General features: G+C 52.9%; 7 protein-coding genes across 7 annotated transcripts; 3 read left to right on the top strand and 4 right to left on the bottom strand.

The window, feature by feature from the left end:
• Positions 1–429: 429 nt before the first annotated feature.
• On the bottom strand, positions 430–2,938 carry J4E82_001201 (uncharacterized protein; the record flags this gene model as incomplete). The annotated part of the gene is made up of 2 exons (XM_051727517.1): positions 430–774; positions 824–2,938. 2 exons carry the CDS (start codon positions 2,936–2,938, stop codon positions 430–432), a joined length of 2,460 nt encoding a protein of 819 aa, XP_051592830.1.
• A 1,119-nt stretch (positions 2,939–4,057) lies between these two features.
• J4E82_001200 (uncharacterized protein) lies at positions 4,058–6,442 on the bottom strand (the record flags this gene model as incomplete). Its single annotated transcript, XM_051727516.1, has 9 exons — positions 4,058–4,108; positions 4,169–4,662; positions 4,719–4,965; positions 5,024–5,391; positions 5,827–5,865; positions 5,916–5,964; positions 6,018–6,098; positions 6,151–6,168; positions 6,218–6,442. 9 exons carry the CDS (start codon positions 6,440–6,442, stop codon positions 4,058–4,060), a joined length of 1,572 nt encoding a protein of 523 aa, XP_051592829.1.
• A 392-nt stretch (positions 6,443–6,834) lies between these two features.
• On the top strand, positions 6,835–7,646 carry J4E82_001199 (uncharacterized protein; the record flags this gene model as incomplete). The annotated part of the gene is made up of 3 exons (XM_051727515.1): positions 6,835–7,130; positions 7,200–7,465; positions 7,516–7,646. The coding sequence occupies 3 exons, from the start codon at positions 6,835–6,837 to the stop codon at positions 7,644–7,646; spliced, it is 693 nt and encodes a 230-aa protein (XP_051592828.1).
• A 392-nt stretch (positions 7,647–8,038) lies between these two features.
• Positions 8,039–9,709, bottom strand: J4E82_001198 (uncharacterized protein; the record flags this gene model as incomplete). The annotated part of the gene is made up of 3 exons (XM_051727514.1): positions 8,039–9,487; positions 9,542–9,634; positions 9,692–9,709. 3 exons carry the CDS (start codon positions 9,707–9,709, stop codon positions 8,039–8,041), a joined length of 1,560 nt encoding a protein of 519 aa, XP_051592827.1.
• Positions 9,710–10,253: 544 nt separating this feature from the next.
• Positions 10,254–11,933, top strand: J4E82_001197 (uncharacterized protein; the record flags this gene model as incomplete). Its single annotated transcript, XM_051727513.1, has 3 exons — positions 10,254–10,395; positions 10,445–11,469; positions 11,526–11,933. 3 exons carry the CDS (start codon positions 10,254–10,256, stop codon positions 11,931–11,933), a joined length of 1,575 nt encoding a protein of 524 aa, XP_051592826.1.
• Positions 11,934–12,068: 135 nt separating this feature from the next.
• Positions 12,069–13,619, bottom strand: J4E82_001196 (uncharacterized protein; the record flags this gene model as incomplete). Its single annotated transcript, XM_051727512.1, has 1 exon — positions 12,069–13,619. One exon carries the CDS (start codon positions 13,617–13,619, stop codon positions 12,069–12,071), a length of 1,551 nt encoding a protein of 516 aa, XP_051592825.1.
• Positions 13,620–14,697: 1,078 nt separating this feature from the next.
• On the top strand, positions 14,698–15,706 carry J4E82_001195 (uncharacterized protein; the record flags this gene model as incomplete). Its single annotated transcript, XM_051727511.1, has 2 exons — positions 14,698–14,937; positions 14,999–15,706. The coding sequence occupies 2 exons, from the start codon at positions 14,698–14,700 to the stop codon at positions 15,704–15,706; spliced, it is 948 nt and encodes a 315-aa protein (XP_051592824.1).
• Positions 15,707–16,235: the final 529 nt, after the last annotated feature.

Here is a 16,235-nt window from a genome sequence, read left to right as displayed (position 1 = left end):
ACCTTCACGGTACTGAAAAAAACAATTGCACAGCCTTGAAGATGTGAATAATAGTGATTGACGCCTACTTACATTGCTGCGTCGAAGACTACCAACCCCTACTTATACCTTACAAACGACACCAGCAACGAAAAGAAGTAGGAAGGTACTTAAAGTAGCCTCGGACAAAGATCAAAATTTGCGATTGTGTCCACTCTTCCAAGTGGTAATCCAAGACGGAACAACTGATTTTCAAGTTGTAGCCGGCAAATGAGAACGCCGATGCACCAGCACGTTGTCTGTATGCCCAACTCCACATGCTCCCAACTGATCCGCTGTTTTACACGGGAATTTATACCCTAGAATGCGCTTGCATATATCAAAAAGACCCCGCTATGCTTCTGAATATCATTTCCTATTCGCGCTGCCAGAAGGTCTGGATGCCCTGCCCTACAAAGGCTGTCCAGTCCGTTTGCGCACGTTCTCCATATGTACGCGGTTCTTCAGATGTAGTTCGAAATTATTGACTGTTTGCTCGGGTCCAGCATTGTACAATTTGCCCGGGCAGTCTATGCACCGGATTCGCGGCAAGAAATATGCTTTGTGGTTCGCTGGCAGGGGGGCATTTGGTTGTAGCGTATCAAGCTTGACTTGTCGGGACACAATATCGCCCGTCTTCGGGTCCTCGTAGCGCTCATTCATGACAGCATAGCGCATAGTAGATTCGAAGAGCTCGCCGGGATTTCGATCACGTAGATCCTGGAGTGCTTGTTGAAGCCACGGAGGAGTGGGAGGCTGATGTGGATTAGTCAGAGATCTACGTAGACATGGGCGAGGATCTTACATGTTGAGAAGCGGCGGGCGTTGGCCAAGGTGCCTCAAGTGAACCATCCGGCCTGTACTGCCACTGCTTGTTCTGGGTCGTTGGTGTGGGCGTAGGCGGAGGTTTCGGCGAAGCTTCTACCGAAGCTGATGCGGTTGGGGTTGAACGAGTAGGTATGGCTGGTGATGGTGGAGGTGGCATTGAGTTTGCGGTAGGTGTGCTTCGTGTTGGGGGTTGCGAGGGGGCCACCATGGGAGTCGAGGCGGGCTTTGCGAAAGCCCTTGGGTTTCTCTGCAATTCCCTAAGTTTGACGGGCGATATGCGGAGTTTGACTATGAGTGTTGTAGGCTCAGATACACTCTCTTCCCGCGCCTCATATCGTAGTGATCTGGATGCCCGTGGCTCGTGATGAGGTTGAATGTTGGACACTTCGGGGGTTGCTGATCTTCCAATAGCGGACCGCATAGCAGCTTGAGCAGCAGTGGCAGCTCCACGCATACCCCGGGTCCGCGCAGTACCTCCGGTCAGTTGCGCAGGTGCGGGAGAGTCTACTACCGATTCGTCACTATCCGATTCGTCTGAGCTTCCATCAGCACCACGACGGCGGCCCTCTCTAATTTTGCGTGTAGCCTTGAAGAGCTGACTGTCCTCGATGGTTTCCGCAGCACCAGGTAGGACTGAAGAAACAACCAAGGTGCGTACTGTCCGTTGGCGGTCTTTAAGGTCTGGCAGGGCAGGGCCGCCACGTCTGTTGACAGATCGTTTCTGGCGCCGCTGTTCGCGCATAATCGATAGTTCGGCTCGTTCTAGGTCAGCGTTACTTAGTTCGTATAGGTACGGCTGGTAATCCTTTGTAGACTGCATCGGGCGGAATACAGAGGGGAGTGGTGAGGCCAAGAAGTTGTCCTGGATATCGGTATCTTCAACTGGTCGTCCATCGAAGGGATGGCCTGTGATGTACAGGCTCTTTGTGAACATCTGACACTGCTCTCTTATGGAATGGGCAATGGCCGTAGTGAACTCTCCGGACAGTGACAAATCAGCAGCCATCTGCCTTGCAAATTCCTCGGGCGCATTCAGAGGATTGTTGATTTCCCACTCGAACTGGTCCACAAGAGTGTGTTGGCCAATGGTAATGTTCAATTTGATCAATATCCGCATCTCGTCATTCTTGTATGCCGAGTATGGCTGATGGGGGTCCAGAGGCTCATCATCGAAGAAAGCGTGAGGGTAGTAGTCTTGAACCTGCTCGTGGATCTCGCGATCGATTTGTTGCATAACGTTCTGACGCAGCTCGGGTGGTATCTGGAAGTCCTCGACGAGGGTCTGGGCGAAGAGCACAGGGTTGGTAACACGGTCATGGAGGTTCCAGGTGAAAGTGTCGCGTAGTTTCAGCCTGTCCAATTCGATGTCCAGACGCACAGGCACAAGCTCTTCGATCTGGTCTGCTTGCTGCAAACCCTTCTCTTTCGAAACCTTGAGTTGCGGCGCGAGTCGACGGCCGGCGCGCTTGGCATGTTCGGGATATAGCAGCTTCGTTTGCGGTAGGGCTCGCGGGTCTCTAGGATCGGGTGGTATGTCGGTCACGCCGTTGCCGTAGCCAGCATAGCCATATCCAAAGATGGCGCCGGGGTTCTGTCGTCGGACAGGGTATACCTCGTCGCGGTAGAAATGGCGCAGGTCGTTCAGTTCGCCATAGACCTTCTCGGAATGTTTGTTGCGCTCGTACTTGTTTACGCTGTCGAGGAGGTCGCGCGCAATGTGACGGTCGAGGAGATGGGCCTGCGAGGTTGTGGGTTTCGCGCCATCGTCGTGAGAAGGCGTGCGTGAAGACTTGCGAGTTCCCGAACGCGATCGCTTTCTACTAGGCGACGCGCCGGTGATGGCTTCGGGCTGCGCTGGCGATGCCGTGTCGCCCTGCGCGCCGGTGAGGTTCAAGCCAGAAGCCGCCATGACAGCCTTGGCCTTCTGCTTTCCGTCTCGAATCGCGTTGTTCTCGTTGGACGCGCTGTCGGGTCCATTGATGCTGGTTGGGGCGTTTGCGGGTTGGACAGCACCTTCACTGCTGTTGCCGTTTGTGGACGCGCCGTGGGCGGGATCGAGGCCTTGGGAGTCGGCTAGCGGCGGAGAGGGCATCGCGTGGTGAATTATAATGCGCGCGGCAGGAGCGACCTGCGTGTTTGCTGCCCTTGTTAGAGCCGAGGCATGGAGGCTGGAAGGAGTGATGGAGGCTCGAGTGGGTCAATGGGCGTCCCATGCGGTCGCGCCTGGCAGAAGAAGGGGGCGGGTGCGCGATGCCATGGCGACAGCAACAACAGCGCTGCCATCTCAAGAAAGCGCATCCATGGCGCCGCGACCATGAGAACTAATAGCAGCAATACAGAAAAAAACACATACCTTTGGGAACATGCAATTTGCGCGTCGTCACAGGTCACAGGGCTGGGCTGGGCCTCTGTTTGGCTGTCCAGGGAAAGAAGTGCCGATCGGGTAGTCAAGCGCGCAGCAGCCCGTCTGTAAGCCTTTCACAGGCGAGAGTATTGGCAGGAACCTAAATCGGCGAAACACCTGCTGCGGTACCTTGGGCGGGGTCGCGGCCGTGGATAAGCTCGGAACTTGGAATGATGTGTTGTGTGTCAGGCAGAGGCATTGATGGATTTGCGCCAAAGCAGCCAGTTCTGCCGCTTGCAAGCGCCGAGCCAGCCAAAGCCCATAACGAACACTGAAGCTGCCCGGCACGCTCCAACGCAGCCGCAGCCTCTGTTAGTCGTGGTTTCTTTCACCAGAGCAGAGGCCATGATCCTTCTTACCGGCTGTTCCACATAACTACACTCGCACTCCATCGTCTCCACGCACTCATCACGTGCGACGCCATGACGAATGCTAGCGCATGCCTAGCTAGGCAAGCTTCGAGTAAAAGCCACCGTGTAATGCACCTTGTTCGTTATTGAATAAAGGTTGTATTTTATGGAAAGAACCGCCTAGTAGAAAAGAAGAAGAAGCGTCTGGTATACACCTCGTCATCGCTTTCCGACGCCCTCGCATCCAGATCCGTCGTAGTTGCATCAATGCTAGAAACTGACAATACCCTACATTTTCCATACCCGACCCGGACACACCGCCGCTTACAAGTCGCCGGCTATATGCGTCTGATCTACTGGCTGTAAATGCTCCAAACGTTCATGTTCGCTGTTGCTGGGGCATGCGCCCCTCTCCCTGCAGCCCAATATATCACTGCTCTTGATGCGTCTTGTTCGCTCAAAGCAATGAGTCAAGTCGAGTGAAGACACTCAAGCACGCAGCAACAACCTGTTGTTCAATCATCAGCGCTCTGTCGTCATTTTAGGAATCGAAATGCAATCGGCTTACCTCAAGTTGAAGCTCCTTATCCTTGGAACCATTAACTTCGTCAGTGATGAGCTGACCCAAGTTTGCGCCGACACCCTGTGAACCCCCCTGCCTCTTTGCAAAGGGCCATTGTGAGTACTCTGCCAGCAATTCGTCCACTTGAGCGAAAGCCCGTTCCCGCGCTTCGTGACCCAACGTTGTCAAGGCATTCTCCAGTACGTTGGCGGCATAGGCGGCGCAGACCATGGTGATGGTTCGAAGCACCCTGAACTCCAACTCTTCGGGGAGGAACTGGCTGCCAGGAAGGACCACGGTACGGTTGGTGAGAACGTTCCGGACTCTACGTCGAATCTCCTCCTTTGCGCCGCCGTCTGCAACGGGGTGTGTAGCCATGTCGAACAGGAGGAAGTTCTTCTTTTCGGTGCGCAGGATGCCCTTGTCGACGAGGCCTTTGCATAGTCGTTCGCGTACTTGTTTCAGTTGGTAGCCAATCTTCATGAGATTCCATGTCTCTCCTGTTTGTATAGTTAGTGTCGAGCACCAGCCTTGGTATGCCACGCCATAGACGTACCGCTCATGAGATCGATCCAGGAGTTGACGCTCATCTTCTCGCTCGACTTCATCATCTTCAGGGCCTCGTCCAGTAGGACCTCTCCAGTCAACGTGTCATCAATAACTTCGATGACCCTGTCTGCGAGGGGGAAGCGGCGTCGATTCGAGTCCTTCTGCATGCTCACACGGCCTCTGAAGGCCAGTTCTATGACAATGCATCCTCGTAGCGCATAGGAGATGTTGTCGTTCCAGAACGACAGGTATCCCTATTCTCACTCATCAGCCTGCTGCCCCTAGCCCGCCCGCGGCCTGCGGTGTACACACCTGTTTGTCTTTCAGTCCCATAAGGATAATCTCCTCCATGAGTGTCAGCTTTGGCTGTTTGCTCCTCTCTGCATTTTCGCTGATATCGCGGGGATCGAATGCAATCTTGTGGCCGTTCTCGGAGCTTTCGTAGGAGGTTTCGGGGGTGCGGTCGTCGTTGCGCTTGGGTGCTGGCGAGCTGACCCGGCTGCCCTCGTCCTCGCCGTTGCCGGCAGCGCCGCCGCCTCCTCTCCGGCGCGTCAGACCAGAGCTAGAAGCCATCAGGTGTGGTTGTGGAACGGGTGGGGAGTGTTTGTTGAAATTATGGGTGATGCTCCTCAACGGGCGCAGGGATGAGGGCGCTTGGGCTGCGCATACGCCGTGTCGGACTATGTGGGACTTTCGGTGAAGGCGATGTAAGAGAGCGTGGCGGATCACGGCAATGTAGCGATAAAGGGGGTATCGTAACGCGCGTGTGCAGGTTTCGAGTTGGGGGTTGATTCTCGTGCCACATCTATCAGCGGACAGGGCTCGGTCTCGGATGTGCCAAGATTAGTTACGCACGCCTCAGCAATCAAGTAAACAGGCGTCCAACAACACAATAGCCAGAGCAATGGGAGGTGGATAGCGTCAATTCTATCAGAAGTACACGGTGCCGACCCAGGCGACTGTTTTACAAGGAGGCATATATATAGCGATGCCGGTAGGACCGACTACCAATTCCACATCCATCATCTCTCACCCAGCGCGGATCTCAATATAATTTAGTGAGCTGCAATTTGATTAGTATCAAGTAACCTTGCGTTTTGCAACTTGAGACTTACCATCGGGCTGAGCCATGATGTAATCCACTGCTTGCTTGACTGTGATATCATCAGTATGTATAAATCTGACGCTGCGCTTCAGAACATACCGCTGTGGATGGCATCGGCCTCCTTGTCGGGGATTTCAATGCTGAACTCCTGCCAAATTGTCAGATGTGTGCCTTTCGTGTATCGCGTGCAGGCCAACTAACCTCCTCAATCGCCATGACTACTTCTACGGTATCCAGACTGTCGAGACCGAGGTCGTTGTGGAAGTGCGATTCGCCGTTCAACTGCAAACTGTAAGTATTTGTTTCCGAGCCCTCACACACGTATGGTAGCTACCTTGGAGGCATCGGTGACCTGCTTCTGTGTTAGCCACTGCCTAAAAATCTAGTCGCATAGTCGTTACCTTGTCGAAGTTCTTCAAAAGGTCCATTATCCTGCCAGTGACCTCATCTTTTGACAGACCAGCGCTCGCGGCGTAGCATCGTACAGCCTGGAAGTATACGGAGGGGTTCATTTGCTTTGGCTGAACGAAAGAGCTTCGCGCAACGGGGCGAGCCATTGCGGCCTGGCATCGTGGGGCAGCGCGGACAGCGGACCGGGCGGACCTGAGAAGTGCTGTTCGGAACATTGTGACGGGTTGCGAGGGTGTCGTGCGAGGTAGCAGGGTCGGTGGTGGTGGTGGTGATGTTGATGCTCGACTAGAACTTCAGACTAAAGTTACATTACGTTAGTCAGCCGTCAGGAAGCATTTCAGTACGAGCAGACAGACGCACCTCTAATAATCACAACAACTCGTATACAAGACCAAGTCAGACTTGAAGATCATTCACAGACCCTCCAAGATCACTAGGTACAAATCTCTGACCCCGGAGTTGCCTCCCACCGTTGTTGCCGTCATTGGACTTCTCGGCCAATCGCAGCTTCCGCGTTACAAGCGACAACCTCAAGTTTCGAGCTTGACGACAACCTCCATATCCGCCAGCAACCCCCCAACCCGCCAGCGACTCCACCACGCTCACAATGGCCAGCGCAAAGCCATTGACAATGTTGGCGCGCAGCCGCCCAGCAGCCACGCTGCTCCGGTCACCGCAGTTCGCGTCTGGACGCCTCCCCTCGCCCGCCACCGTCGCCTTCTTCTCTACCACTCTATCCCGAGCCGCCACTCCAGCAGGACCCCCACCACCAGGCTTCCGGTTACCAAAGCCGAAGCGATGGGATGAAGGAGAAGGTGCATTGGACCGCGCCGGCAAGTACTTCTTGCTTATGGAGATGTTCCGTGGCATGTACGTGTCGCTGGAGCAGTTTTTCCGACCACCGTAAGTACCTCAATGCGCAGGCTGGTAGCATGCTCGACATCCAGAATACCCGATCTGACGTTTCTGAAGATACACCATCTTCTACCCATTCGAAAAGGGCCCCATCTCACCCCGCTTCCGAGGCGAGCACGCTCTGCGACGGTACCCCACGGGTGAGGAGCGTTGCATTGCTTGCAAGCTGTGCGAAGCCATCTGCCCTGCGCAGGCCATCACAATCGAGGCTGAGGAGCGTATGGACGGTAGCAGGAGGACCACACGTTATGACATTGACATGACCAAGTGCATCTACTGCGGTCTCTGCCAGGAGAGCTGCCCAGTCGACGCCATTGTTGAGGGTATGTCCGCGTCATCCGTGAGCTCCAAAGTATGTGTTAACATGATATAGGACCCAATGCTGAGTATGCCACCGAGACACGAGAGGAGTTGCTTTACAACAAGGAGAAGCTGCTAGCAAACGGAGACAAGTGGGAGCCTGAGATCGCCGCTGCTGCTCGTGCGGATGCGCCTTACAGATAATGTAGAGGAGTGGTGCGAGTTTACTGTATATATAGGAGGAGCGGTTCCGCCTGACACAGCCAGTCGGGTTTCATTTGTCAATGCATCAGTACAAGAAGGGACCATTTCAACAACTGTGGGCGATACTCAAATTATTGAGAACATACATGTGGACATTGGGTGTGCTGCGATCAAGGGCCCGATTGGATGCATTCCTATTGTTTTGCGAGACAGCACTGACATTTGAACTAATACAATCGAGGAAAAGACATCGCAATATTCAAGACCCTGATACTCCTAACGCTCATATACGATGCCTGCCATGATATGGTATCAAACGCCAAATGCCTTCCAATAGTGCACATGCTACCTCCTTTTCCTTTTATGTACCGTCATTCCACCCAGCCTCATAATCATTTCCCCTTGAAAGTACCCTCAAAGCCCGGTCGCTTCGTGACCTTCTTGCCGGGCTTCTTAACCTTCTTTTTACCCTTTTGACCCTTGTCCTCCTTGCGCTTCTTCAAGTTCTCCTCTCGCTTCTTTTGCCTCGCTGCCTTTCCTTGGTCGACATTGGTCAACCTCTCCTTCCACTCTTGCTTGCTCTTGTCTTTCTGTTTTTGCTGGCGCTTGAGACTCTTCTTTAGAAGGTTGACGTCGTCGAACACCTTCTCACCCTGTGCCCTTTTCTTAGCGGCGAGCCACAAATCCTTCTCTTGGATGTCTTTGCGCTTGTTCTCATCAAAGGCGTTAAGACGAGCCTGCTTCTTCTGCGCAGCCTCTAATGCAGTCTTCGCGTCTGACTTGCCCTTCTTCTTCTTGGATTCGAGGAATCCGGAAAGATTTCCCTCAAGCTGTGCGCCATCCCATGCAATCTTGCCAAAGTTGAAATTGCGCTCGTGCTCCGGCGACCTCGCTGGGAATATGGAAGGTGAGCCCGAACCGCCTCTTATCCGTGCGAGCTGCTCCTCTGCTTGTTGACGAGCCTCGTCTTCCTTCGCATCCTGACGAAGGGCTTTCTTGGCAGCTTTCTTCTCGGCCTCTTTTTTCCGTCGTGCCTCGATTAGCTCTGCTCGATTCCGTGCAGGACGTCCATCCGGACCGTCGGCCTTTCGCGCCGCACGCATGGCCTCTAGCTTTGCGTTTAATCGAGCGCGGAAATCTTCATGCTTTTGCGGGTCGATCGTGTACGGCTTCTTAGCTTTCTTCTGTGGTGCTTCTTCGCCAGACTGAGGTAACGAAGAGTTTGATGAAGCGGCTGACGCGACCGAGGCTGTAGAGGAGTTGGAATTGGCAGTAGTGGAGGGAGCGGTAGACTGACCCTCTTCGACGAGACCGCTCACGTCCAAAGCTTCTATGCGTTCGTCTGGGTGTTCGTGTTCGTCTGCAGATTCGTCGTCGTCTTCGACTTCGTCCTCTTCAGGTTGCTTGGCGGCGGCGAGATCTTGGAACGACGTCTGCTGCGACTTCTTGGCCTCCTCCTTTTTCTTGTTCTTCTCCTGCTTCTCCTTCCTCTTCTCTCTTCGCTTCTCTGCTTTCGCGGCAGCCTTAGCCTCGGCTTTTGATAAAGGCCGTGTCTCAGCAGCTTCTTCATTTTCCTCGACTACTGGCTCGGCGGGCTGCGTCTTCTGCTTCTTTGCCTTGCTCTTGATTCCCTCAAGAGGCTTCTCCTTTGTGATGTCCATGTCGAGGTCCGACGACTCAGGCTCAGATATTTCCTCACCCTCCAATTCGCGCTTCCGCTTCAGCGCGTTCTCGTCCATGACGTCTTTGGCGCTCTTGTGTGATGCAGGATCCAGCTTCGCTCGCTTGGCTGCTTGTCGTTCCTCGAGGGTCTGCTTCTTCCCTTTCTTTTGCCATTGCGTCTGCAGACATTATGTCAGCATAAAGCGGAGGCCCATAAGAGAAGAGGTGCATACGCTAGTGATACTCTCATCCTTCCCGTAGTAGTCTTTGGCGGGTATCAGAGACATGAGGCCTTCGAAAGCCCGGGCATGGCTCTTCAAACGCTCCTGCAGCTCTCAGTTAGCGGCGAGAACGACCGGCAGCAGTCGTTCCGCGATGCATACCTCGAGATTGTCGCCCATTGCGCATAAAACAGACACTGGGTACTCTTGGTAGTATAGTCTGTCCTTGTTCCGAAAGGTCCAGGGCGTAGAGTTGGCGGGGCGAGCGTGTCGTGTGCGGGTCGCGAAAATCGAGGTCAAAGGCCAAGATTTCAAATGTTCGCAGACTTTCAGCGCTAGGACCCTTGGTTGCTGCACCAATCAATCACCGCTGCCCCAGCCACCGCCCGCTCAGCCTTGACTCGAAGCAGGCTCGCGTGCTCCAGGCTCCTTCACCAGCATCAGCCTCGTCTGCCCGTAAAGCGCCGCGAGTCCGTTGATGATGCGCGCCTGTCAGATCCGCCTGTCTCTCGCGCTCAACGACGATAGGCCAAGACCATCTGTTTGCTGTACATCAATAGTCGGTGGAGACGCGTCCGCACAGCCACCCGAACACAGGCACAACCTCGTCATTGCTTGCCTTTAATATATCCTAGGCAACGCCCGGTAGACCACTGGTCATCTCCTAATAAACATCCACCTCGGCACTGTCTGGCTAACAATACTGCCATTGTCTTTCGCTCTAATGGCTACGCCGATTATTGAAGCCCGATCTCTCTCGTCGCTTACCGCTCTTGCTTCCAACCCACCAGCTTATCCAAGGAATCCTACCCATGAGAGGCATGAGCCACTAGTACTGTATATCGCCCGTGTTCCTGGCAGCAGAGGTACGGCTGTTAAAATGTCTTCCTCTGATGTAGGCCTAACGTGCTTCAGATGTCTTCTTATCTCCGATGAAGCCACGGGAAAAGGTGGTAACCGCAGAAGACATACAGAGCTCACTCTATTTCGTCCACGTTGAGCAACCAGAAGATGCCTATCTTGTCAACCCTCCTGAATCTCAGGATTCAGAGTATACACAGCAGAGTCAAGATTCTTTCAACTCTGTCTCTACACCTATCGTGCCCAGGAAAGCGGTGCCTGGCATAACTACAGCTCCTGTCCGAAAACCTGTTCCTAGCACTCTCGCATCCATAAACAAGTATTCAAACAACCAGAACATCGATGCGGGAAATTATGCGCGAAGGTCTGCGATGCTCGCTCCAGAATTCAGCGACAGCCCCCGACGGTCATTCGATTCCAGCCAGCATAACCAAGAAAATCGAAAGCCGATACCTTCACCGCGCAGACGATCAGAGAACCCGTCGCGTTCCAGTGCGTCTCTCACCCTAATTCGGCGTGATCCTGCGTCTGGTGCGCAATGGAACGTTGCTCGCATTGAAGATCCGCCTGTTCTAGATGTTTCTTCCCCAACATCGAGTGATCCTAGCAACAAGAAAAAGATCGGAGCACCAATGTACATCGACGTATTCAATCCAGGTTACTCCAAGTTTCTTCATTCCGACACAACTGGCAAGCCTCTCCTGACAAGTCGGGATAGTGGCACATCTATCCAATCATTCCAAGCAGGGAGTCACCCGTCAGCGAATGAGAACGTGTTCCGCCGACGAATCTGGATGGAAGGGTCACAGCATACAGGTGGCTTTGGCCACAGAAAACTCAACTCTCATGATTACAACAACGGGCGTCCTGATTCTAGAGGTAATCATTATGCGCAGACCAACTCTGCATCGACAGATGTGCGGGCTGCTCCCACTCCCCCATTCGTGACACGGGAAGACCAGACGTACAGTAGCATTCAAGTCTCTGACAGACAAACGAGTTTCCGTGGTTACGTCTTTACAAGTCCGTGGAACGGCCGATGCGAGTTTGTCACAGGGATAGGTGGAGGATCGTTAAAGGTGATTCTAGTTATACCAACGCGATGCGCCATAGATGATGCTGACTGCTGTAACAGTGTCGACATGTCGTCCCGGGACTTCAAGGAGCTCCACCCACAGCCATGACTGTTAGTGAAGTAAGATTCAACCTTCCGAGTAGTTCGAAAGCTACTACGCCTCGAGGTGAGGAATCTTCAAAACGCTCGTCGTTCTTTCGTCGAGGGCGTCACAGTCGCAATAACTCGTCTTTGTCACTCAGCCGTGATGAAGAAACCGAAGATGCTAGAAACTCGTTGGACCGTTTGGATCTTTCTCTAGGCCAGGAGTTCGCGGGTGGTGGTTTCGGTGGCAAGCAAGCAAAGTTGGGCAAGATCATCCTGGAAGATGAGGGCCTGAAGATGATGGACCTGTTAGTCGCGGCGAATATGGGATTATGGTGGAGGGCCTACGAGAAAGCAAGCGGAGGCTCCACGGGTACTCTATGATAAGCTGGTAGTGGCCAAAGTCCGTGGAAGTGTGTGTCACAGTGTGCTATCACAACAACAAGGATTTCTAAAAAAAAAGATATCAGGCTACTTGTTCTCGAGATTTCCAACAAAGGATTCTGGTTGTCTGCCCAACTATATGGGTGAAGACTGAGAGTTTCCTAGCAAGTCGAACCCTGCCGTACATCTATACCTATTCCACTCGAGATCGAGCCACTCCTGTCGTCCTAGGTTTTCGAATAAACTCATGACCTCCTCGCTGGGCCTCCAGTCGCCAACCTGCCACTGCACGATTGGAGTGGGTGCCGCAGCAACAGCATCGCCGTCCTTCTGCTTGTTATCACCACGCCCAGCAATGAACTTGACACCCCATCTGTGGCCGTTATCCATTGGCAGCCGACTTTCCTCCACTTCTCTATCGTCTGAAGGCTGCCACCACAGGTGCGTGAAAATCTCAGCGTCCTCGAGGCTCGGCATATTGTCGCGTGTCAGAGACTTCGCAAATGCCGCAAGCAGGGGCTCGATTCGCTCCCTACAGGGCTCGATGCGAAACATGTCTAGTTCGTAATCGTACTCAGACCCGCCGGTCGGGCTGTCGTGGTACTCGCCGTCGAGGTCCATATCCTCGTCCGTGTCGGTTTCCCGGGGGAAGTGTTCTGTGTCTGAGATCTTGTACCCTCCTTGTTCAGAGTCGTGTGGATCCTCGCCACCAGGGCCGATAAAGTACCACCGCCCGTCTGGACGAAGGCAATGAAACTCGAGCCGGAACCGCCGCATCTGTGACCACTGGTGGTCGGTTGATACCTCGGGACAAGGGAATAGATCTGAAGTGACCATAGCACGTACATCGAACAAGCTTAGCTGCGTACCGAGCTTGCACAGGCCGACAGACACTGGGTCTTTATCCGCAGGATAGATCAGATTTGGCCGGGCCACGGACTGGTCATGCTGGGCGAGTGAGAAGAAAGGCCAGAAGTGTAATGAGGCCCTGGTCAGACTGGAGGGGATCCTTTTCCCGCAGAGATGTTTCTCCTGGTTCATGATGGCGGCGCCGAACTCGTGACGGGCGTCTCGTAGGGGGCCCTCCCACGGCCGACTCAAGTGCTCGTTCATCACCCTACTCGTCGTGGAGGCGGGCATGGGCCGCTCCCACAACCACTTGGCATTCCACTCTTGTACAGCCGGCAGGTGGACGAGGCACTGCAGTGGCACGAGGGTAGACAGAGGGCGTATGTCTTCCGCGGTGTCGGCGTCCCCGCCGCGCCTTGATCTGATGGTCAGCTGACTCACAAAGGGCAGGTCTGGTAGTGTCTCTGGGTCGTGCAGCTGCAGGCGGCGCGAGTGATATCTGCGATGGTAGCAATCTGGCTCCTCTGGGTCAAATCGTTGCGGCTCGATTATGAGCTCCATGTCGATGCGGGCTGGCGGATCCTCGACCTCTTTGTATGCGGCAATCAACTGCTCATACAAGGCACGGATGCGCACCGACATGTGGGCACTGATGGCGGTGGTTTCCTCGACAGGTTCATGGCACGGCAGTTGCTTCTCCACATGTTCACTAACATCGATGAGGAGGAGCGGCAGCGGGAGCCAATATTGGAAAATCCCGAACTTTTCGTTTAATGCTGCCTTGGCCTGTTCGAAGAGCTCACTCTCGAAATTTGGGTCGATCTCACGAAGCGGCATGTTGATTGATATAACGTGATGGATCAGTGGTGAGGTTGGTTCTTTGCTTAGCGAGGGCGGGGGGCCTGATTGGAGTTAGAAAGAGATGTAAAGATAGGAGCGGACATTACTATATCTTCGCCGCAGCTACTGCGTGAGCATGCTATAGATACCCGGAAAAGTAGCAAAGAGTCACATGAGCAGAAACGAGGCGAGTTGCGAACGTAAAAGGTTACTCCATATGTTTTGTTGCCAAGCAAGAAGCTAGAATCAACCTGGGCGGTTAAATCACCTGAGCACTACCTTAATGGGAGAAACTGAACATCTCTCTAGAGCAAAGTACTTATACCTACTATAATAAAGCGTGTTAAAACCTTTCTAGACATAGATAGAGAATCTAGAAGTCTATAATACTATTAATTTTTCTAGGATTTCTTCTTAGAAGCTAACGTAGGCAGTAAACTAGGGCTTGTTATCTCTATACCCATCCGAGTTTTTTATTGTATAGGGTGTGAGGGTTCCAATGATATCGTACTCAGTGACTAAATAAATTGTTTCTCAGTGATGGAGCAGAGGAATAAACGGGAGATAAATCATTGATTGTAAGCAGTCCGCAGAGACCCGCTATTCAAGCAATGTTCTTTATATAACATGTAAAGTCAAGCTGGCGATGCTAGTTATGGCCATCTTCGAGGAGTTTTACGACAGGGAAGCCAGGTAGTCATCATTCAAACGAGCGTTGAAATAGTCATGTCGCGATAACCATGCCGTGTTCGGGGATGCTTGCAGATTTACCACAAATCATTCATCGCACTTACTTTCCAACTCAATACATCCATAGCAACGTGCCTCCCAAAACATCGCGGTTTCCTTTTCTTCTAGCTCTCCACGTATACCATAAGAAGCCAGCTATGCCTCGTAGTCTTCGAGACTCACCCACCAACAACTTACTCAAGACACTTCTAGCTCCTAGCAGCATACTTTGACACTCCTCTAATACCTCTGACCTAAACGTCTAACATCTCGGAGTATCTCCTCGCCGCATTGTCAGTTTAGTATGTTTTTGGCTCACCACAAGGTCTGCCTACTGCTCTGCACGATGCTCGTCACGGGTATGATCCTGGTCCCCACCGCCGTCGCCACACCCGCCGTACAGGACCTTGTCGAACTGAGGAGTGTCATCAATGCGGCAGCAAGTGCCATCGGGGATCCCAATAATCCCAACCGTGGCTTCGGCTTCAATGTTTTCGGTGGTAGTGATCAAATGGGAACTGCAGACCTTGTCAACAACATTACCAATACCATACTGAGAGAAAAGTTCCAGCTGGACACGAACAGAGTATGTGTCTTACCTCGAAACAAGCTGCTATGCGGCCATTGCTGACACGTAACAAAAACAGACGTCTTGGCTTCTGCCAGACAATCTTGCGAATACCTCCATCCCCATCAACGGCACAACATCCACGCCTTCTACTCAACCCACGCCCACACTGCCCATCACTGCCAGTCTGGCATTGCCTAGTGTTTTACCCACCACGACGCCCACAGTAAACAACATCGCTGTTGACCTTACCACCCCATACATGGAATACGTCCAAGCCATACCCAACTTAAGCAGCAGTCTCACAACTCTGGGCCGAAGTTTCCACCGCGAAATGAACAGCCCTATCACCGAAGCTGTCACCGGCCTCCAGCAAACTCTCACGACGTTCCAAACCGCAATGCTCGAGAGTAATCTCATCACCGCCCAGGCTGTTATACGCACTATCCGAGCGAGCAGTAGTTTGGAAAGTGCGTCGACAGCATGGAGCCGTTTTCTCAATCTGCCGGGCGGTGGAAGTGATGATGATGATGCGGGGTCTGCTTCGCCGTCATCAACCTCGAACAGGCCAGGGATCTTGGGTCGAGCGGAAGTTCAGAGGCCACCGCCTAAGGATGGTAGGTTTTATACGCACCTTGAGTTGTGGAATCGCTGGGAACAAAGAAACAAGGCGTCAGCTCAGGAGAAGACTGGGCCGTATGGCGGTGTTATGGTGCAGGCGGAGGAAAAGCATGCGAGTACTACCGCTGCTGAGAAGGCGAGGGTGGGCCGGCCTTTTGTTGTGTGAATCGTTTCTTGCTTGGCCTCTTTATACAGTTGTTCTCTTAGCCTTGGACAGACTTAGCCTACTGAATAGCTCCGCCTTCCTCTCTCAAATGAATCGCAAATTGTCTCAGATCATGTCGACTCCCTCAACTCTCTGGATTGATCCCAGACACATAAAAGTGTATCACATGAGCAGATAAAAGTTTTCTGAATGCAGAGATGTAAATATGCTTCGATAATAATAACGACAAGCTAAGATGAGTCTGGGGGGTGGATATCTTCGAAGACAGTATGCAACGCAATGACGAACAAACAACGACAACATTGAAACAAAGCCAAGTTAGCGCCATCCGGCGCTTCAACAAGGCGAAACGATCCATAACCTCATGACTTTGACTAGAGAAAACTCAACACCAGTCCCTTGCATGCCATCCTTCATTTCTTTCCAACCTCATCCTCTTCTTTGTCCTCCTCTTGATTCATAATCATCTTTCGGTCCATCAAAAAAGGAAGCATGGGTGATGGGAACACTCGAAAAGAAGTCTCATCTC

The sequence above is a fragment of the Alternaria postmessia genome (genome assembly GCF_024291825.1).
Source record: "Alternaria postmessia strain BMP 2775 chromosome Unknown scaffold_4, whole genome shotgun sequence".
Taxonomy (NCBI): Eukaryota; Fungi; Ascomycota; class Dothideomycetes; order Pleosporales; family Pleosporaceae; genus Alternaria; species Alternaria postmessia.
This window is presented reverse-complemented; position numbering and strand designations above follow the sequence as displayed.